This window comes from Lampetra fluviatilis, chromosome 63 (assembly GCF_964198595.1).
Source record: "Lampetra fluviatilis chromosome 63, kcLamFluv1.1, whole genome shotgun sequence".
In the NCBI taxonomy this organism is placed as follows: Eukaryota; Metazoa; Chordata; class Hyperoartia; order Petromyzontiformes; family Petromyzontidae; genus Lampetra; species Lampetra fluviatilis.
The window spans coordinates 4,166,163-4,188,280 of NC_136337.1; the positions used below are offsets into that span (position 1 = coordinate 4,166,163).

The 22,118-nt window shown below is 48.2% G+C and overlaps 1 protein-coding gene across 1 annotated transcript in view; it reads right to left on the minus strand.

Moving 5' to 3' along the window:
* The window catches only part of LOC144951685 (myosin-7-like), a 36,639-nt gene that overhangs the window by 11,660 nt on the left and 2,861 nt on the right, over positions 1–22,118 (minus strand). Inside the window, exons 6-29 of the mRNA XM_078881980.1 lie at positions 21,835–21,927; positions 21,554–21,617; positions 21,208–21,306; positions 20,516–20,619; positions 20,066–20,204; positions 17,718–17,836; positions 17,084–17,233; positions 16,616–16,786; positions 15,616–15,925; positions 14,900–14,970; positions 13,378–13,465; positions 13,086–13,203; positions 12,685–12,808; positions 11,528–11,664; positions 10,932–11,187; positions 9,930–10,172; positions 9,383–9,559; positions 8,039–8,184; positions 7,690–7,780; positions 7,366–7,509; positions 6,417–6,662; positions 5,787–5,913; positions 4,810–4,928; positions 3,317–3,513 (exon numbers count right to left, since the gene is read on the minus strand). Of these exons, the coding sequence (XP_078738106.1) occupies positions 3,317–3,513; positions 4,810–4,928; positions 5,787–5,913; positions 6,417–6,662; positions 7,366–7,509; positions 7,690–7,780; positions 8,039–8,184; positions 9,383–9,559; positions 9,930–10,172; positions 10,932–11,187; positions 11,528–11,664; positions 12,685–12,808; positions 13,086–13,203; positions 13,378–13,465; positions 14,900–14,970; positions 15,616–15,925; positions 16,616–16,786; positions 17,084–17,233; positions 17,718–17,836; positions 20,066–20,204; positions 20,516–20,619; positions 21,208–21,306; positions 21,554–21,617; positions 21,835–21,927 (3,533 nt within the window). The remainder of the gene's footprint in view (positions 1–3,316; positions 3,514–4,809; positions 4,929–5,786; positions 5,914–6,416; positions 6,663–7,365; positions 7,510–7,689; positions 7,781–8,038; positions 8,185–9,382; positions 9,560–9,929; positions 10,173–10,931; positions 11,188–11,527; positions 11,665–12,684; positions 12,809–13,085; positions 13,204–13,377; positions 13,466–14,899; positions 14,971–15,615; positions 15,926–16,615; positions 16,787–17,083; positions 17,234–17,717; positions 17,837–20,065; positions 20,205–20,515; positions 20,620–21,207; positions 21,307–21,553; positions 21,618–21,834; positions 21,928–22,118) is intronic.

Here is a 22,118-nt window from a genome sequence, read left to right on the forward strand (position 1 = left end):
CCTCCCATAGGTGAGCTCAGTCGTAATTAAGTACCAGGTGTGATATATAATCATCAGCACGGTGGAGACTAACAACAGCGAGAGTTCCATGCCGACCTTCGTAGGTGCTCGCAACCAGCACTTTCCCCAATACAGTCATACCTCGGTATACGACCGCTTTGGAATACGTCGAATTTGGTATACGTCGTGTTTTGACGAGAAAAAAATGTCTTGGGATACGACGTCTTGCTTGGGATACGACGCGCTTGCTAGAACTTGTATGGGTCGGGATGAGTCACCGCGTAACCGCGTAGGCCCCGTTCACGACTCCCCCCCTTCCTCACCACCATCCTCGTAGGCTATCAACTCCTCTCAGCAAGGTAAAGTAACGTTACGTTTTATTTTTATTTCAATTTATTTATGCATTTATTTTAATTTACGTATGCATTTTAGTAATAAGTAGTGTCTAAATTATATCATACAACCCCATTAATGTATAATGCCATATAAAATATCATCTCTTAGACTTTGGAACGGATTTTTTCCTTTATTCCTTATGGGAAAAATTAGTTTGGTAGACGTCATTTTCGGTATAAGTCCTACCTTCTGGAACGAATTAACGACGTATACCGAGCTACCACTTTATCTTAAAAAGGCTATAAGGGGCGTCTGTATTTTACCTGTGTATGTATACGCATGCATCCTCACGTTCACCGTGTGAGCATCTTTGTGTGCGTGCATGACTGTGTAGGTGTGTGCGTGCACGTCTTTGTGTGTCTGAATGAATGTGTGTGCATGTTTGAATAGCGCCACTCAGGAGACAAGGGCGGTCGGGCGTGGTGCTGGATGCCCACCCCCTCGTGTGCCGTACCGGCCTTCACAGGCGCTACTCGCTAACAGCACTTGCCCCAACAGTCTGTTAAGGCTACACGGGGAATCTTATCTTTGTTTTTTTTTTACTTAAAACTTTCATGACTGCAAGAATTAATATTCTATGGTTCTTTCGGTAAAGTCACGTAGATAGAAAAAAAATGTTTGCATGTCTGTATCTATGGCCTGGTCTCGGCTAGCTGGTGAATGTTGTAGGTGAGAATTTCATCATCGCTTTCATCGGTGTTGGCATGGCCCCCCTCCCTCCCTCCCTCCTCCAAATGCTGGGGGGAAATGGGTGAGGTTCAGAACGCTGGCTCATCTATTGGCAATGGCTTCATTGGGCATGCAGTCCAGATCTCCCCAGAGACCCTAGCTGACGGAGGAGGTATTCCGGCGAGCTGAGAGAAAGCGACAGGTCCATTACCACCATACACAACATCCTACGTCGAAGAATGAGGAGGCTTAGCGCAGCCTTCGCTCGGAGGTTGAGAGAGCCTTGCTGCGCTGCAAGGATGAGTGGTGGTCGCAGGTTGCTGCAGAGATGGAAAATGCTCAGTAGCTCGCAATCACAAATCACTTTATTTACATAAAAAAATTACTTAGAGCGCCACACCTATTACCATCCAATCTGTGACCCCCAAGAACAGGTCTGCAGATTTACTGAGCATTTCTGTGAGGACTTGGAGGAGGGGAAATCCCTCAGCCCAGATTACATCATGGAGCAAAGTGGGGATGACCTTACCGGGGCTGTTGTATCTCAAATATTGGAAGAAGTAGCCACCCCCTGTGAGTGGCTGGATAATGTGCCTCCAACTACTGGGCAGTTGGAGGCAGTTTCTCTCCAGCAACAATGGAGGGGAGAGGAGCGACGCTCACAGCAATGGGCGGAGCACCAGGCAGCTAAAAAGTAGCAAGTTGGCACATTAGGGAGCACAGGTGGTGCATCTGTCAATCGTCTTGGTCAGTCAACCCATGGCACCTGGGTTTATCCTGTGACCTGTCAGCTATCCCTTGGCATTTTACGTGCCCTCAAAGTGCACCTAGCCTGGCACAAATGCCGTGGTGACATCACCACCACTTAGTGGCGAATATAGGCTGTTGTGTGTACGTATGTGTGCACACACACATGTGAGTACGTCTGTACCTGTGTGTGTGTGCGTACGTGTCCATTTCTGCGTGCATGTCTCTGTGCATCCTCGTGTCCACCGCGTGAGTTTGCGTGCGTGCGGCGCTCGGACCCACTACTTGCTCGTCTTATCTTTAACTTTTGATTCCAAAATAAAACGAGCGAGGAGCACGCCCGTGCGCCACTTCCCAGCGGGAGCCGTGCCACGTCAAACGCCAAGAGGTCAGAGGTCGCAAACGGGTTTTGATTCCTTACCCGTACCCGTACCCGGCCGCACCAGGGTCGCAAACGGGTACCCGTACCCGTACTCGACCATACCCGTACCCTACCCGTACCCGGCTGGGTACGGGTAGGGTACGGGTATCGGGTACGGGTATCGGGTACCTGATTGCGACCTCTGGGATGAAGCCATGTTGCAGGCGCGGGTGGGTTGATTCTAGGAACTTGAATTGTGAGAAGAGACAAGACGTTGGGAAATGAGTGACAAACGGTTACTCACCAGTGACTCACGGCCTACCCGTACCCGGCCGCACCAGGGTCGCAAACGGGTACCCGGGTACGGGTAGGGTACCCGGTTGCGACCTCTGCAAGAGGTCCACCACCTCGACGCTCTCACCCACGAACCACACTGCTGAAAACTCTCCTGGTTAATCACTATTCTACCGCTACTATCATGGTTACTGTTCCCATCTATTACCTCCTCTGCCCATGTTGAGGACCCACTCTGTTTTGTCTCATCCAGTCTGTGTTCAACCACCACACTGCAGGTCAAAACACTGCTTAGTGCTTCTCTCCTCGCGCTGCTCAACTTTAGCATTTCCTCTAATAATTTATTTCCCCAAGTTCCGACATTTTTCCTCAATTCAAGAAATTAATTAACTCATCTACGGCACTTTCAAGAGTGCTGTTTGTTGCTGGTTGCTTGACATATTACATCCTTTGGGCCCTGTGCTCAGTAGTTGTGATGAAAAAAAGAAATTGCCCGTGGTTTAATATCACGGGCCTTTATAAAACGTATTGATAGGCTACTGATTGCATGAAGACAATGGAAAGGATGGTGGTGGTGATGGTGGTGGTGGTGATGGTGGTGATGGTGGTGGTCATGGTGATGGTGGTGATGGTGGTGGTGATGGTGGTGATGGTGGTGGTGGTGATGGTGGTGGTGGTGATGATGGTGGTGGTGATGGTGGTGATGGTGGTGATGGTGATGGTGGTGATGGTGATGATGGTGGAGATGGTGATGGTGGTGATGGTGGTGATGGTGGTGGTGGTGATGGTGGTGGTGATGGTGGTGGTGGTCATGGTGGTGATGGTGATGGTGGTGAGCTTCGTCCGTACTTGGCCTCCTCCAGCTCCTCGGTCCTCTGGATGGCGTCCGTCTCGTACTTGGTCCTCCACTGCGCCACCTCGGCGTTGGCGCGAGACAGCGCTCGCTGGAGCTCCGCCTTGGCCTCCTGCTCCTCCTCGTACTGCTCGCGCAGCAGGTCGCAGTCGTGCCGCGCCGCCTGCACCGCGTGCGCCAGCGCGCTCTTCGCCTGTGGGGGCCGAGGGGTGGTGGCGGTGGTGGGGGAGGTGCGCCAGGTCAGTTGTGGTGGTCGCGGTGGAGTTTCAATTCCTCCTGTAACTCGCGTTGTTTTTTGCTCTCAATTTTATTTGGTTGCTTTTGCACTGATTTCTATGAAGTAACTTTTGCTCTGATTTCTATTTACTTCATTGCTGTACATTATTTTATTGCATTTGTCATTTTTGTGACAAGTGTCACCTGTCACGTAGAAGGGAAACAATAAAATGATAAAAATAGAAAATAAAATTCTCACGACGTTTCGACAGCAAGAAATTTTCTTGCTGTGGATTTCACATCCGATGATGATTGCTTGTGTTGCAGTCGAAACGTCGTGAGAATTATATTGCTTTATATTTGTATTATTTTATTGTTTCCCTTCTACGTGACTTTACCGAAAGAACCAAAAATATGAATCCCTGCAATCACGAAAGCTCTAAATCAAAAGTGTCACCTGGTTAAAACAACCAAATACACTTGCTGCTTAGCAAGAGTTGGCACTCCGAATGAGTAGTATATTTGGTATTTCACACTTTTAAAAAATGTTAAACTACGCAGGACATCTACATTACAGAAACATCTTGTGATTCTGCATTGAGAGTAGTGCACAAGCACAAATAACAATGGTCCATTCCACTATGAAGACGGGACATATTTTGCAACATTGCACTTATATCTTCTTTCCTATATATGGAAATATTATTGACAAATGGTTATGATTTTGTCATTGACTATTAGTATCGATATGTCATTATGGCCAAAGCCACTGATGCCAACAGACCTCGCCAACGCTTTATACCCCTCCACCAGATCTCGCAGTTGCTGTACAATAGCCACCACAGTGGCAATATGTAAACTACCTCGTTTTGTATGTAGGAGGTCGTTGGTTCAACCCCTACCCTGACGCCTGTATATACGGAGTTTGCATATTCTCGCCCATGGGGTCGTGTGGATTTTTCTCCGGGTCCTCCGGTATTACCCTCCACGTTTAGAAACATGCGTTGAAGAGTATTTGGCTGCTATAAATGTCCACGTGATAAGCCACTTCGTTGTGTGGCCAGGTCGCCCCTGCAAAATATCTATGTAGCTGAGTGGGCCTTACCTGGTAAAAAAAAAAACAGTCGAGTTTAAATAGTTTAATAGATACGCGACCTCCAAGATCTGCCCTATCGGTATTCAGATCTCAGTGGTGCTGGCTCAACGCTCTAACCTTTGCGCCACCAGGCCAGCTCGAGTGACGGTGCAAGGTTCATCTTCTCTGCTCTCTTACCTTGAGCTCCTCATCAAGCTGTCGTCGCAGCTCCTCCACCTGCTGAGTGAACGACTGCTTCCCGCGCGTCAGCTGCGTGATGAGCGCCTGCTTCTCCTCCATCTGCCGTAACAGCTCGCCTACACGGGGTGAGGGAGGTGCGCCAGATTATTATCATCATCATCAGAGTAATGTGCTTTTGTTCATAGTTAATATTTCAGTAAGGCATCTGCCATATTAATGTGCCTGTATCCATCCATCATTATTGGGACCTTTTTTTGGCAGTATCAAAGTATGAAAAAATAAGAATAGGTTTTATGCTTTCTGGCAACATGCAAACAAAAACATGCTCTGATAATCTCTGTATTGTGCTTGCAACTGATTGGTCTACACCAGAGACAGCTTTCTCTAGGGCCTGGTCTGACCAGTATGAGACCAGAGAATGCCAAAAGGCGCCTTTACATCATCATTATTGTTGCTATTGTAATGCAGCGATGTGGTGACCATTGTTACTTCTAGATTTGAAGTTTTCGTGACTGCAAGGATCCATACTCTTTGGTTCTTTCGGTAAAGTCACGTAGGTAAAAAACAAAAAAAATCACGACGTTTCGGAGGCAACATAAGCTTCCGTCATCAGGTGGGACAACCACAGCAAAAATATTTATTTTTGCACACGACAGTAAAAATTAATTTTGCTGTGGTTGTTCCACCTGATGACGGAAGCTTGTGTTGCCTCCGAAACGTCGTGATTTAGGTGTTTATTTATTTTTTTGCTTTTCACCTACGTGACTTTACCGAAAGGACCAAAGAGTGTGGACCATTGTTACTCACAACACACGGCCTTTGTTTGTGTGGGGGTGATAGGTGGGTTATGAAATGGCAGGATCATGAGTATTGGTGGTGGCTTGGGAAGGCCATCATCCAGCAGTGGATTGACCACGGCCGATGATGCTGATGATGATAATCAATGTGACGTGCGTGTATGCTGGAAGGAGCACCGTTTTCGGTTTGCAGTTTGGCTTTCTGCGCCGTGAAGTCGCTGAGTGCTCGCTGGTTCTCATCCGACGACACCTTGAGCTCGTTGAGCTGATCCTCATAGCTGCGGCACATCTTCTCCAGGTTCGACTGGCACCCACGATGTAGGGGAGGAGAAACGGTGACGTAAGTGACGGCAAGAACAATTTTGTCAACATCAACAACAAAGTGGGCACCGTAAACATGAAAATCGTCCACAGAATCAACATCATCGCCAGTTAGACACAGGTCCTTAACTCAAGGACACGCAAGCTCTGGGCTGATAATAGTTTTTTCCCCTTTTATCTGGCAACCAAACTGACACCTTTTTTTTACAAGGAGTCATCTTTGCATAGACCACAATACCTGAGGTCGGAATGCAAACAAAAAACACAACTCTGATAATGTATGCATTGTCCTTGAAATTGATTGGTCCACACCCGAGACAGCTTTTCTTAGAGCCTAGTCTCACATGGTAGTGCGGCTGAAACCCAGTTTTCAATCCAGCATCTGAGCGCTGCTGCCACAGCACTCCTGTTTCCGTTGTACGTGCTTGGAAAACCAGGACGCCTATGGGCCCGAGCCGCATCCGACGCCTCCTGCCACCTGCTCACCTTGGTCTTGACGACGGACTCCATGTTGGAGAGGACGTCGTCCAGTTCCATCTTGAACTCGCTCTTCTCCTTCTCCAGCTTCTGCTTGACGCGCTGGAGGTTGTCCAGCTGCTCGCCCAGCTCGGCGACGCTGTCCGCGTGCTTCTTGCGCAGCGCCGACGCCGTGGCCTCGTGCTGCAGCGTCGACTCCTCCAGGTCGCGACGCAGCTTCTGGAACTCGGCCTCACGCTTCTTGTTGAACTCGATCTGCGTTGCGGGGGAGAAGTGAATATAAAAATGCGTTTCAAATACAAGAGACAACCCTGTCGGAGCACATCCAAGGACGCCGGTTCACCGAATTCCATACAAAAAATAAGCATAGAGTGCATAAACACACACCGTCTCCTTTTGCTTTTTTAAATTGTGATCTCCGAACACAGGCCCGGAGGCCGTTTATTTCTGGGAAAAGCCGCGCTCAACAAACGGCACTGCTGATGGTGTAATCAACAACAAGAGTGAATGTTACTTGAGCTGAGCAACGTTATGAATAGTTGGGATAAAGTGACGATGGGTGAGAATTCCAAAATCAAGCCATACGCGGAAATAAGTGTGTGTGTGCTTATGCGTGTATCTGCGTGTCTGTGCGGCTATTTTGTGATTGGATAGTGGTTAGCGCACTGCGCTATGAACCCGGTGAGTGGAGTTCGATTCTTCGATGATGAATAACATCAGTGACGATTATCTAAGCTGGTCCTGGATCTCTCCGAGGTCAACTCAGCTGTTAATAAGTTTCTGGTGCGATGGGCAAGCATCAGCACTGGGGGTGGCAAAAAGTGACTGATCGTGGTGCTTGCCAACATCGCCCTCTCATGCGACGTTCTGGCCTTCATACGTGCTCTCTAACGTGTAGACTACACGGGTGACATTTGTCTTTTTCTGTGTCTGGGGGTTGGGGAGGAGAGGGGGTCACCTGCGCCGCCGTGGCTCCTCCCGCCTCCTCCAGCCTCTCGCTGATCTCCTCCAGCTCGCGTGCCACGTCCGCTCGCTGCTTCTCCACCTTGGCGCGCGCCGCGCGCTCAGCCTCCAGCTCCTCCTCCAGCTCCTCAATGCGCGCCTGGGGAGGGGCGAGATCATCATCAGCATCTTCACCAGCTGCATGGATGTGGCTGTGATCATCGTCGTCAAAAGCAGCAGAAACGGAATCAGCAGCATAGGTGTTATCACATTCATCGTCGTCATCTTCATCATTGTTACCATCATCGTCAGCAGCAGCAGCATCATCAGTGCGCATCACCTGCAGTTCCTTGATCTTCTTCTGAAGCTGAGCAGCCAGTGCCTGTTCATCCTCAATTCGGCTGTTCAGGGTGTTCATCTCAAACTCCCTCCTGCACACACGCACGTGTACACGCACGCACGCATGTATAAACACATGCACACACCTCACATATGTGTACAAACACAAACGTGCATACACATACGCAAGCGCTCACGTATAAACAAACGTGCACAGACGTTAGCACACGCGTACGCACACATGGTTATTAAGTAATTTCCATCAAACCTAGAACCACCTAGCCATGTGTCAACCAATCACAGGTCATGGACAATGATGACGATATTGACAATGATGACGAGCACCCTACTTCTTGGACTTCTCCTCCAGCTGCTGCTTGTCGTTCTCCAGGTCCATGATGGTCTCCTGGGTCAGCTTGAGGTCTCCCTCCAGCTTCCTCTTGGCGCGCTCCAGATCCATGCGCACCTTCTTCTCCTGCTCCAGTGAGCCCTCCAGCTGTGGAACGTACGTGCAGACACACGCGTGCTTATATAAAATAACATCGACCACAGGGACTCTCTGGGTTCTCGGTGGGCTCGTTAAAGGTTGCGAGTGGACAGGTTGGGTCCTGCGGTTCGATGTAACGTTTTGATCATTGGGACAATAATCTGGATTGGTGGGGATTTTTTTAAGTTATTATTATCATCACGGTTGTTATTATTATGGAGCACAGGACCGAAATGCCGAGTGTCCATCAACAAACATATATGTTAATATTATAGAGTTAAAAGCATTCTTGAATTGAGCAAAGTTCTAAGAACTTGGGAATGGGAGAAAATGTGCAGGAATTCAAGCAATGAGAAAGAGGTGTTTTAACCTGATGTGTGGTGGGTGAGTGTATTGTTTTTACCTGCAGTGTGGTGGGTGAGTAATTGGGTGAGTGAGTGGGTGAGTGTGTTGTTTTCACCTGCAGTGTGGTGGTTGAACAAAGTATGAATGATGTTAAACAGTTTCGTAGACCAAGTCCTACCATGGAGGCATTCATAGTAGCAGTGATAGAAAAGTGATAACGAGGTTACTGACTGACGGTCACTGGAGTGAATCGATTATTGCTGGATCATCAATCAGCCTGCCTGCTTAACGTTCAACTCTCTCAGGTAGATAAAGGTAGAATATGGGTGCTCCATTCCAGATATGACAACAGGATTTCAACTTTAGCCAATTTCGCGCTGTGTGTAGGAGTGATAATTGTTTTTTTTACCCTTTTATCTGGCAACAAAACTGACACCTTTTTTACAAGGAGCTCTCATACTCTGATGGTGCATTGTCTTTGAGTTGTGCGCCTTTTGGCGTCATCTGGTCCAACACCATGTGAGACTAGGCTCTAAGGAAAGCTGTCTCGGGTGTGGACCAATCAACTTCAAGGACAGTGCATACATTATCAGAGTTGTGTTTTTTGTTTGCATTACGACTGCAGGTATTGTGGTCTATGCAAACATGACTCCTTGTAAAAAAAAAAGTGTCAGTTTTGTTGCCAGATAAAAGGGTAAAAAAACAATTATCATATTTTTCTACTGGCAAATGAGGTTCCAATGGTGTGTGTAGGAGTGATAATTGGTCTGAGTTAAAGAAGGCTTTGGTATGTTAAAGAAAAACCATCATTGATTGGTGGAACCATGAGGCCCCTAGTGAAGTGCACTGGTGGACCACTCACGTCGTCCACTTGCTGCTCCAGCTTGGCCTTGCTCTTGGTGAGTGAGTTGACCTTGTCCTCCTCAGCCTGCAGGTCGTCCAGCGTTTGCTGGTGAGCCTCCTGGAGGGCCTTCTTCTCCTTGGTCAGCTTCGCGATGATGTCATCCAGAGCGGCCATCTCCTCCGTCAGGTTCTTCACCTGTGGGTCGGTGAGAGGGAGGGTGGGTGGGTGAGCGGGTGGGTGGGTGAGCAGGTCGTGGGTGAGCAGGCTCGCTCGGGTGGACGGCGTGGAGACATTAACGGAGTCAGATGTTTGGGTAAGCGGGTGGGTGGGTGGGTGAGCGGGCGTGGTAGGGTGGTGGGAGTGGAGACATTCGTGGAGATCGCTTGCTTTTGGCAATAACATCTCGTAACCCAGCAGCATTGGCTTAACCAGCCCGACCGCTAATGAACAAATGTTATTTTCGCTTTGGATACAAATAACTAAATGTGAAATAGTTGCAGCGAGCCGCTCTAGATTTCTTGGATGAGTTGGTAGTACAGTGTCGAACGCACGGTCCGCCACTCACCTTGTTCTCCGTGGCGTGTTTCTCCTTCTCCACCTTGGCGAGCGTGAGCTCCAGGTCGTCAATGTCCTTCTTGAGCTCGCTGCACTCGTCCTCCAGCTTGCGCTTCTTGGCCGTCATCTCGGCGTTCATCTCCTCTTCCTCCTCCAGTCGCTCCGTCAGCTCCTTGATCTTCCCCTCCTGAGAGATCTTGCTCTTGATGAGCTGCTCGCAGCGCTCCTCGGCGTCCGCGATGTTATCTTGCTCCTGTGTGTGTGTGGTGGGAGGGGGGTGGAAGGTGGAGATGAATGTCATGGTGGTGAGGGCAGGCGCAGTGGTGGAAGGAAAGTTGTTTTTGTGAGTTGAGCTGAGCTGAGGGCCTGCAGTGAACAGCATCATCTTCGATAATTGGTTTTTTACCCTTCTATCTGGCAACAAAACTGACACCTTTTTACAAGGAGTCATGTTTGCATAGACCGCAATACCTGCAGTCATAATACAAACAAAAGACATAACTCTGATAATGTGCACTGTCCTTGAAGTTGATTGGTCCACACCCGAGACAGCTTTCCTTAGAGCCTAGTCTCACATGGGTTGGACCAGATGACGCCAAACGGCGCACAGGTATTGCGGTCTATGCAAACATGACTCCTTGTAAAAAGGTGTCAGTTTTGTTGCGAGATAGAAGGGTTAAAAACCAATTATCATATTTTTACTGGCAAATGAGGTTCCCATAGAGCATCATCTTCGTTATCGTGACCATAATAATCGTCACCATAGTCATCATTAGGGCTATGATTTTGGCACGTAGGGCAATATACAGGATTTTTGAAAGAAAACAAAGCACCCCATGTAATGTTTCTACAGCTATTTTCCCAAGATTTCACAGACTTTATAGAATATTACGACTTCCATGGAAATTGTGCGAAAACTAGTCTTGTATATGAGTCATTCACCATCATTATCACCATTATCATCAACATCCTTATCATCGTTGTCCCGGTCAGGCCGGCCTGTCTCACGCACCGCCTGCACTTGCATGGCGAGGTCGTTCTTCTCCTGCAGGAGCGAAACCGACTTCTCCTCCAGCTCCTTGCGGCGTGCCTCCGACTTGGCGTAGGCCTCCTTCAGCTTCAGGAAGTCCTCCTTCATGTTCTGCATCTCCTTCTCGGTCTCGGCGCTCTTGAGCAGCGGCTTGATCTTGAAGAAGAGCTTCATCCACGGCCAGTTCTTGACGCCCATGAATGCGCGGATGTTGTACTGGATGACGAGCAGCGCGTCCCTGTAACGACGGCGACGGATACAAGAAGGTGACTCACCATCGTCGTCATCACACATCAATCATCCACCACCACAATCATAGATCTACCCTCGAATAACCTGTAGTTGCAGTCATGTAATAGCTCGCGACACCGACGGGGAGGGAGTAACGAATGCAAAAGACTGACCGCGGTTCATTTTAAATTGCTTATATTATTAGTGTAATTCTTCTGCCAAAAGAATGTTTCGATTTAAAGCTTTCGTGACTGCAGGGATTCATATTCTTTGATCTTTTCCCTTCTACGTGACTTTACCGAAAGATCCAAGAATACAAAATAATGTTGTTCGGCGAAACCTCTCACCTGCGCTCAATGATCTTAGCGAACTCTTTGCGTGACAGTAACCCCCGGCATCGCGCCTGCAGGAGGGTGATGATCTTTGAGAGGCGGTCGTCACGCATCTCTTCCAGCGTGCCCAGCAGACCGGCCTTGAAGAACACCTGCACGGGGTTAAAGGTGAGGGAGGGGAGGAGAGTGGTGGGGTCATATTTATACCGCACCTCTCATCGCATCGGTCCCTGAGAGGCATAAGATGTACGCAGCACCGGCCTGTTAGTGGGCATTTGCCTGCCGGTAGGGCAGCGATCTTTATATATACGACTTACCAATTTTTTTGGTGAGAATTGTATGTAATTTTGACTGTGATGCCGGCACACGTGGTCTTTTCATTTTCAAAGCAATGTCACGGGATGTTTAACGTCCACTGTGACACACAGGAGCGGCACGCGTGCCATCGCCTGACCGCATCACCACCCGGTGGTGAGGGGTCGTCGCCTTGGAAACCTAGGAACGTGGCGTCCCTTCCAAGGGTCGGGTAAGGGAAACACTCAACTTCCGATTCCACACGTGCCCATCGCTTCCTTCCGTCTGCCAGATCCCACAGCAGTCGTGCTGTGGTTTCTTGTACTCCCTTTTCCGCTATCACATCCTAAATGAGCCAGTTCTGTTGACTGAGCCGAGTCGGAGCTAAATCATCAAATGCTGGCCTCACAAGACATCTGAACATGGCTTAGGGCCAAGCAGGGCCAGGAGCGGGTTTATTGATATATTTCATTTGTTGCATCACTCGCATGCGTGACGCTGACGTTAGCATCGCGGCTTAGGTTTTGCGGTGGAAAAAAACCTGGTGCCTCCTGAACCCGCACCGGGCTGATTTGGCATGGCTCTGGCGCGGCTTGGTTGTACAATATTGTGGCCTGCCTCTGGAAATGAAAGTGGATTTTTTTTCCCGTGGCTTGTCAGTTTAAGTGGCACAAGTGAAATAAATACTCCAATGTTTGACGCTTTAAAAAAATGCTTTATGCAACCAGAAAGTCTGTACACCAACGAGCGAATAATTGCTCACTCGATTACACGGTCGCTGACTCACTCAGGCACGCATTTGTGATCGTCATGATCATGATGACCATCATCATCTTGATCATCATATCATCATCATTTGAGGAGGCGCCCTCTCGCACCTTGGTGTGTCCGAACTTGTACTGCGTGTGGTCGATGTCGAGGGTGGACAGGAGCTTCTCAGCCGATTTTCGGCTGTCCATGAACTGTCCCTCAGGCACGGCATTCGGATTCAGGATACGGTACCTGTGCGGTGGTGGAGGGGGTGGGGTATGGGGTGCGGGGTGGGGGGGTGGTTGGGTCAGAGACATCATCGTCATTACAATGAATGGTCATGACAGCGATGGTGGTAGTGGGGATGTTGTAGGAGTTGCCAGTGATGGTGATAATTACGATGATACTTCATCTGAACAAGATGACGAGGATGATTACGATACTTCAGCTGATAATGACAATGATAACGATGATATTACATAAAACAACAATGGTGATGATGATGCATCTAATGATGACGATGACTTGCCGCTGCTTGAAGTCGCCGTAGAGGATCCTGTTGGGAAATCCCTTCCTGCAGATACGGATTCCCTCCAGCACGCCGTTACATCGCAGCTGGTGCATCACCAGGGCGTTGTCCATCGCACCTGGGGGGGCACGGCAATGGGGGGTGGGACACGGGGTGTGAATGAGAAGCAGGTGAGTGACTGGGAGAGCCCAGGTGTACACAGCAAGGCAGTGTGTGTAATAGGTGCTAGCACTTGCCCCGGCAAGTCTACGTAGGCTACACCGGTAATCTCTGTACAGGTGTGTGTGCTCACCTGGTTTCTTCTCCTCGTTGGGGATGAGGCAGCGCACAAAGTGAGGATGCGTGGACCTCAAGTTGGTCATCAGCTTGTTCAGGTTCTCCTGTGATGGTGAGAGCGAGCGAGCGTGCGTGAGTTTGTCACCATTCACAGCGCAACTTTGATCGACAGGTGATGATGTTGTAAGCGGTCAGTGGCGGCGCAAGGCATAAGCGAACTAAGTAAAAGCCTCGGGCCCTTAAGTGCAGAAGTCAACAAACTTACATCTAAAAGGCTGGGTTTGCTACGTACAGTGCGAAAGAAGTTTAACATACATAGTGTAAACCAGGTCGACCTCTCAGCTCCTTACATGAGCCAAGAGCAACAGTGCGCCAGAATGCACTCCCAGCTCCGTACAGAAGCCAGGGTCCCTCCATAGGAGGGAGTGGTCACACATTGGAGAGTGTCAATCGACTACGGCCCATTAAACCAAATGAAAAGCCAAAACAAACGTCATCAGGAATTAAACATTTGGAACGAAATCTGTCCCACGTGCAGTGGGAGTGTGCTTCACCCCGTGGGAGCTCTAGATCTAAATGCTCGTCCTCCGACAGCTTGTTTTGGCTCGATTAATATGTCTAGATAAGCAGGGGCCAGTTGTATGTATGGCTATTAAAGACCACATACAAACGACTGTTATTGCCAAAAATAAAGCCTGGAAGTTGTGAAGGCATCACTGATTTGTTTCAGTGGCAGAATATGAAAGAAAATTTCAGAAGTCGGGTATCTTACAAAGATGAAATTAAGCAGACTTGGAAATGAAATTAAGAATGACCCCCACATCCTTAAAAAACATCTAACGTAAAAAATGCAATTAAGACCACTTGTGGTCATTTGTGGTTTGGTAAAGGTGGCGGTTGGGGGGAAGGAATGAAGGTAGATCTCGTCTTTATATCACTTGCCACTCATGTTTGCCTGCCCGTGAATCGAACATGGGTTGCCGAGTTCAGAGAATAGAGCGGCAATCGGTGTAGCACGTATATTTATTTATAATAATAGATTCATTATTATTTTATTTTATTACTTTTTACCTACGTGACTTTACCAAAAAAACCTAAGAGTATGAATCCTTGCAGTCACGAAAGCTTCAAATCTAGAATGAATGCCCTCTACGGGGAGGAATTTCACCTATCTGTTAGAGTTTTTTAACAGACAACGAGACAAGAAGTCACAGCTTCTCTAATTGTACCCTTCCTTCTAGCCACCCCCCACCGTTCCCTGACTACCACATTTAGATAAGCCCCTCCCCTCTCCTCTTAACCAGTATATAAGATCTTGTCTCTTGGATTTCTCCTTTACTTGATACAGTAAATTTAGCTGTGACGGTCCCACCTGAAGACGGAGAGACTTGTGTTGCCTCCGAAACGTCCGTGATTTAATTGATTTATTTTAATGTATTATTATTTTATTTTATTATTTTTTTACCTACGTGACTTTACAGAAAAAAACCTACGAGTATGAGTACCTACGCAGTCGTATGCCCCGTTGATTTGCTCACCCTGTGCAGAGCTGACACGGTCTGGAAAGAAGATCCCTTCTTCTTGGCGCCCTTCTTGGAAGTGTCCGCGGCTAGGGATAGGGGGGGAAGGGGGAGGTGGTCACATCGCTCGCTTCCTTCCCTTGGAAACCTGTAGTTGCAGTCATGTAATAGCTCGCGACACCGACGGGGAGGGAGTAACGAATGCAAAAGACTGACCGCGGTTCATTTTAAATTGCTGATATTATTAGTGTAATTCTTCTGCCAAAAGAATGTTTCGATTTAAAGCTTTCGTGACTGCAGGGATTCGTATTCTTGGATCTTTTCCCATTCTACGTGACTTTATGGAAAGGTCCAAGAATACAAAATAATGTTCGACGATAAAAAAAAAAGTGTTTTAATGACCTATAATTGTTCTTCTTGGTTCTTTCGGTAAAGTCACATAGAAGGGAAATAATAAAATAATAAAAATAAAACATAATAAAATAAAAATTCTCACGACGTTTCGGCCACAACGCAAGTAGCCGTCCTCAGGTGAAGAAACAGAGCTGTCGGAAAGACAGCGTCCCAATGAACACCGCCTTCTACGTGACTTTACCGAAAGAACCAAGAAGATGAATCCCTGCAGTCACGAAAGCTTTACATCGAAATTTAAAGTGGATGAATCGAGCCGGTTGGCATGCTCGATCCGAGCGAGCGAGCGATTGAAACATTACAGCAATTCGTGACTTGCTCACCGGAATCTGCGCCGGCGTAGTTCGCGAACAGCAAGGAGAGCAGCTTGAGCGAGGACTTCTGATAGAGCCCCACCACGGTCTCGTTGAGCGGGTCCTTGTTCTTCACGAGCCAGCCAGTGATGTTGTAGTCCACCACGCCGGCGTAGTGCACCAGTGCAAAGTGCGCCTCCGGCCTACCCTTGACGATGCGCGGCTTCTGGAAGTTGTTGGACTTGCCCAGGTGGTTGTCGTACAGCTTTGCCTTGAAGCTCTGGTCGGACGCCTTGGGGAACATGCACTCCTCTTCCAGGATGGACATGATGCCCATGGGCTGCGGAGCACGCAGGCAAACGGTGTGGTCATCGATATTGTCGCCAATTGTCGTCAGCAGCGGTAACAGAAGCGGCAGCAGTGGCAGAATGAAGAGCAGCGTTGCGATTATTACCAGCAGCAGCATTGTCCATAATAGAGTTTTTTTTGCTAAATCGCGTAAATATATAAATGTGTCGTTAAACCCGTCACCACCCGGCACAGCCAACTAGTATGGGTTGTCACGTAAACAGAACTCGTCACTCGTGCAGCACACCGATGTGTTGGAGAGCCAAGCCACGACATTTACAATCTGAGTACGATGTTTCGCCAGTAATTACAACCAGCTTCATCAGGCGACAGCCAGATTTGTGGAGATATTGGGCTGTCACTGTACTAGTGACGAATTGGCATGTTCTGTTTACGTGACAACCCTTACTAGCTGACTGTGTTTGGTTGTGGCGGGTTTAATGACGCATTTAAATATTTACGCGATCTAACCCAAAAAAAAAACCTCTTATGGATGATATTGGTCAGGAAAGCATATGTGTTAAACTGAGCAGCATTGTCCACTTTTGCATTGGCATTATTATCGCCATTGTCGTAGATGATGAAGATCGCCATCACCACGATCATTATTATTGTCACCAGTATAACAAGCATCAATAGTAGCAGCATCATCAGCAGTGGCATCATCATCGGCGGCAGCCACCTTCTCGATGAGCTCAATGCAGGCCTGCAGGTCCATGCCGAAGTCAATGAAGGTCCACTCGATGCCCTCCTTCTTGTACTCCTCCTGCTCCAGCACGAACATGTGGTGGTTGAAGAACTGCTGCAACTTCTCGTTGGTGAAGTTGATGCAGAGCTGCTCAAATGAGTTGAACTGCGCACACCGGGAGAGGGACACACGTATGGACAAACAGACGGATGGGTGAGTGGATGGATGGACAGATGGACGGACAGGCAGGTGATGGTAGTGGTGATGGTGTTGGTGGTGGCAATGCTAAATGTGGTGCTGATGTCATTTGTGGGTGGTGGTGGTGGTGGCGATGGTGGTGATTGTGTTGGCATTTACAGTGGCGGTGATGGGTGGTTCTGGCAGGTGGTGAATGTTAAAGGTGGTGGTCGTGGTGATGAATGCAGGGCTGGCAGGTGGCATTGTTGACGGTGGTGTCCTCACGTCGAAGATCTCGAAGCCGGCGATGTCCAGCACACCGATGAAGTGCTGTCGCGGGGCCTTGGTCTCCAGCGACTGGTTGATGCGCACGACCATCCAGTTGAACATCTTCTCGTACACGGACTTTGCCAGTGCACCGATAGAATAGGACACCTGGCAGACGCAGCGGTGGCCGGTGGGTAAATATATTGGTGGGGCACGGAAGTCCATGGAGGTGAGGATGGGGTTGTGAGGTGGGTGTAGTAATTGACAAGTGTGGATGCGTGAATGCGCAGTATGGCAGAGCAGGGGTCCGGGTTCGACTGTTACACCCCTGTTAGATTGATTTCCATTGAAAAATAATGCATGAGCTAGAAAAACAGGTTCCGTAGTGCAGATATTGTACTGCATGTAAATGAACCAATGCAGTAATTAAAGAAAATATGATGAATAATTAAGATGAGTGCAATGATGGTGTAAAGCAGGTGATGAAGATGATACGTATTTAGAACTTCACGATTACATTATTACCATGAAACAGATGATGGATATGATCACGAAGATTACTGATAATGGTGGCAATGGTGATGTCACAGTCGGTGTGTACAGTGAATGGGGGTTTCGCTCTCTTTGGAAGTCGCCACCAGGAGCCGCCCACCTGTTGCACGTTCTGACCCTTGGTCACGTACTCGTTGCCGACCTTGACCCTGGGGTGGCACAGGCCCTTGATGAGGTCGGCCGAGTTGAGGCCCATGAGGTACGACGCTTTATCGGCGTCTGTCAACGGCAAAGATCCCCCCCACGTCGTTTTTTATTGACAAGTTCCAACGTTGGTGCATTAGCCCTGTCCATCTGTCTGCGCCACCACTCCCCATAGCTCATATCTGTTGGACGCTGCCCGTTTTTTTTATCCCAATCGTGCTATTAACATTATATCTGTTTGTAATGGAGGGTTGTAATAACGCTAGTCAACATGATATAATATTAACTTAAAAAAATACATTTGTATTGCTGTTAGGGACTTACCCGAGAGAAAATCGGCCAAGTTTGAAGTTGTCCGGTGACTTCACTGGACTTGGGTGTTCCTAAACTGGACTTGTATCATAACATTTCTAAATATTGACTGCTTGCCAATTTGACTTGTCCTTTAGTGCCCGACATGTAGCCCTGTTTGTCCCCACCATGCTTTCCCACATGTCAAAATGTCTCCCAGTATATACATGTGCCTTCGCATGTCCTCATGTCTCGATTTGTCCCAAAAAAACGTCCCAGTGTGTCTCGATGTGCATGTCACCACATGCCCCAGCGTATCCTCGCATTTCCCCCATTAATAATTATCGCAGCTACTTTAACAATAAATCTACAGCTCAAGTTTCCTGGCTGGCTGCTGGCTGGGTTCCTCTCCACCCCAACGAAAACTCTTTTGTTGGTGGCTGCTGCTGCAAGCCGTTGCCATCAAAACTAGCAGGGTAACTGCCTACATGGGATTTTTCAGTGTAACAAATAAATGTTGAATATAAACGGCAGAAGAAGTTTGGAAGATGCATAATAGCGACACCAAAGAGGTGGGACTAACGAATACAGAAGACTGACACCGTTAAATTAAAATAGCTCTGAAATTTCAATTTCTCTTCCTATCGATGTAATTAATCCATCATACCATTATTTATATCATATAGAACATGAAAAAAAACATCATAATACATACCGTCTTGCCACTTTATTATTACATAAAAAAGCATATTACTGTTGGTGCTCCGATTACGGGAGGATTCTGAGAAGAGTGTGAACACGACAACTGTCTTTTATTTTCCTTTGCAGGAATAGTAAAATTAATAATCAGCATGTATATATGGCCATAATTTCCAGAGATTATAAGGCGCACGTTGGTCATTTCATTTTTTAAAATGACACTTCCGAAAGGTTTTACTGGTAGGAACCTGGTTCCACCAGCCCACAGGGGATTATTGTGTCCGTCCGTCGTGCATCAAAAATGGGAGGGGTGGGGCTGGGTGGAGAGGGGAGGGTGGGGAGGGGCTGGGTGGGGAGGGTGGGGAGGGGGGGGAGGGGCTGGGTGGGGAGGGTGAGAGGTGGGAGGGGTGGGGAGGGTCTGGTCACCCCGTGGTGCCCTTATAAAACTCAACGTTTAACCTACTCACGCCGGCTTGTGCCCGCCCTCACAGTCGGGCATATTTGCGGAATACACCACGCCGCCGTTGACCCTGGCCATTGACTGAGCAACCCAACGTTCCTACCAGCTCCCTCCGCAGGAATGTGTTTCTTGAGACTACTTGGAGCTGTGGTGGACCTGTCCACTTGAAGGCGGTAGCCCCCAGTCTTAGTGAGTTCCGGACGACTGGCGCAGATTAACTGAAACGCCACTCAGCTGTGACGGTGTTTTTTAAAAATCACTTCCAGGGTTGGCGCGGCACACGAACGCTGCACACGACTCTGAATACGTACCTTTCACTTAGGCATGGTGGATTTCCGGGTGAGCTGCTTTTGTAAGTCAGAAACGCCAGTTTATAGTCTTCTCAACCACCTCAAAAGTAGTTGAGAAGACGATCGCTATGGTATGTGTGTTGAACTTCTTTCGCACCGCATGTAGCCAATGGTGCTAATCGGAGGTGCGGGGGATGGACAACAAACTAAACACAAAAGGTTTTAAAGAAATTCGTTTTCACTATAGATTTAAAAGTGCATAGCTCAAGTTGCTTCCTAATATCGGAAGTTAGAGCGTTCCAGACGGCCGCAAAAGCGCATCTGAAAGTGCGAGATGCAGTGACCGTCTTTGTTCGATGGCTAGCCAAAAGCCGCTGCCGTTAGGATGACCAGAGTTTGCGTGATGGTTTATGCTCCTTGATGAGATCAGCAAGGTATTTTGGTTCATTTGTGGCAAGCACTCTGTGTGTAATGAGTGCTGCTGTGTCTCCCAGTGTTTCTATATGTCTCGGTGTGTCTCCACATGTATCCACGCATCTCGCGTATCGCTCTGCGTCGCCGTACCCTCAGTGCCGTCTGCCTCCGCCTGCTCCTCTCGCTGCTTCTGCTTGAAGTGCATGTTGCCGAAGTGCATGATGGCGCCCGTCAGCTTGTACACGCTCGCTTTCTCCTCTGGAACGAAGCCCAGGATGTCGTAGGCACTCTGCGGAGAGGTCGCAACCATCGCCACCATCAACACCGCCATCACCGCCCTCAACAACCATCAGAACGGTGACCGAAAGCCAAACTGTCACCATCAATGACATCACCGCCATCACCAATATGTACACCATTACAACCATCATGACCATTATCACCAGCGCCGTCTAGGCATCAGCAGGAGGAGCAGGAGGGGAGGAGCTGGGTAGATTGGAAAAGCATTTTAGGGGGTGGAGCACTGACAGATGAACAGATCGAGCAACTCATCATCCTCTCTGTCAGGTGGATAAAATGTAGAAATGGGAGGAAGCTCACATCTGTAGCCATGAGCTCGTCTCCATCATCCAATCCAGCCACGGTGACTTGGCCCTGGCTGATGAACGCATAGTCGTACGGGTTGGAGGTCACTAGTAGCATTTCTGGGCAAGGGGAGAGAAGGGAGAGAAGGAAATGGAGAGGGGAGATGGGTGGTGAGAGGTGAGATAGAATTATAACAATGATGGTAGTGGTCAATTTTATAATGTAATAAAACAAACGTTGAAAATACTAACACGTCCATATAGTGCAGGAATTACTCGTACAGTATTCTTGGGTGTTTCGGTAAAGTCACGTAGATAGGTTATTTTTTGTTATTTTCTTTGAACCTATCTACGTGACTTTACCGAAAGAACCAGAGAATATGAATCCCTGCAGTCACGAAAGCTTTAAGTCAAAATCTGTGCTCTTGTTAACGCCCGGCAATAATGAACGTGATCTCCAGTGATGCGTGGAATATACAGTGAACAAATTTGCTTGATGGTAAGTCAATGCGCATATTTCCCCACGTGACAACTTCATTTGGTTGGCTTTGTCAGGTGGTGGAGGGTTATAGTTAAAAAGGGCATTATACCTACACGACACAACCCAAAATAAAGGAATTATGAATGATGGTGGTGTGGTACTGATGATGGTGATGATGATGATGACAATGATGATGATGGTGGTAGTGGTGTTCTTGTCATTTGTACCCAGGAGCTCAGGTTTCCTCTGGCTCAGGATCTGGTAGAAGATGTGGTAGTTGCGTTCAGCCTTGAGCTGGAACGTAACCCGAGACTTCTCCAACAGATCTGATGGACACACAGACAGACAGGTAATACACACAGACCAACAGGTAATACAGACGGACAGACAAGTGGAGATACAGATAGGTAGATAGGCAGGTATACAGATATGTATACAGACAGGCAGTCTTGGTATACAGATAAGTAAACCGGCAAACGGGTATAAACGATGCCCCTAATGGCTGGGCACCATCAATAGATCTGAGCCCGACCCAGTATGAGAACGATCTTCAACGGAACTGCGTGGACTCACAGGTTTCAATGTCGGCGGACGCCAGTTTTCCGGTCGTTCCGAAGTGAATGCGGATAAATTTTCCCTGGACACGCACACACGAAGACAAATATAAAGATCCCCCGTATAGCCTTTCACATGCTGTTGGGGCAAGTGCTGTTAGCGTGCACCTACGAAGGCTGAAACGACGCATCCACGCGTTGCACGGTGACACAGGGAGGGGAAGAGGTCGGGAGTCGAGGTCACGATCAAGGTCAGACTCAAGGGTCACGGTAAGTGGCAACCCTCTCGGAGAGACTCACGAAGCGTGAGGAGTTGTCGTTCCTGAGTGTCTTCGCGTTGCCGAAGGCTTCCAGCGCGGGATTGGCCGAGACGATTTGATCCTCCAGGGTTCCCTGCGAAGATCACACGAGTTCACGCACTCATCGCAGTGGATTATTAAATCCATCTGTATGGAATTTTTATGTGTAAAAACGCATGCATTGCTGTGGAGAATTATGGATGAAAGCTTATAAGTGTGTTTAGTCCTTCGACCTGTTTGCTTTCTATACAATATTATCCAGTAGCCCATTATTAACCTAGAAAA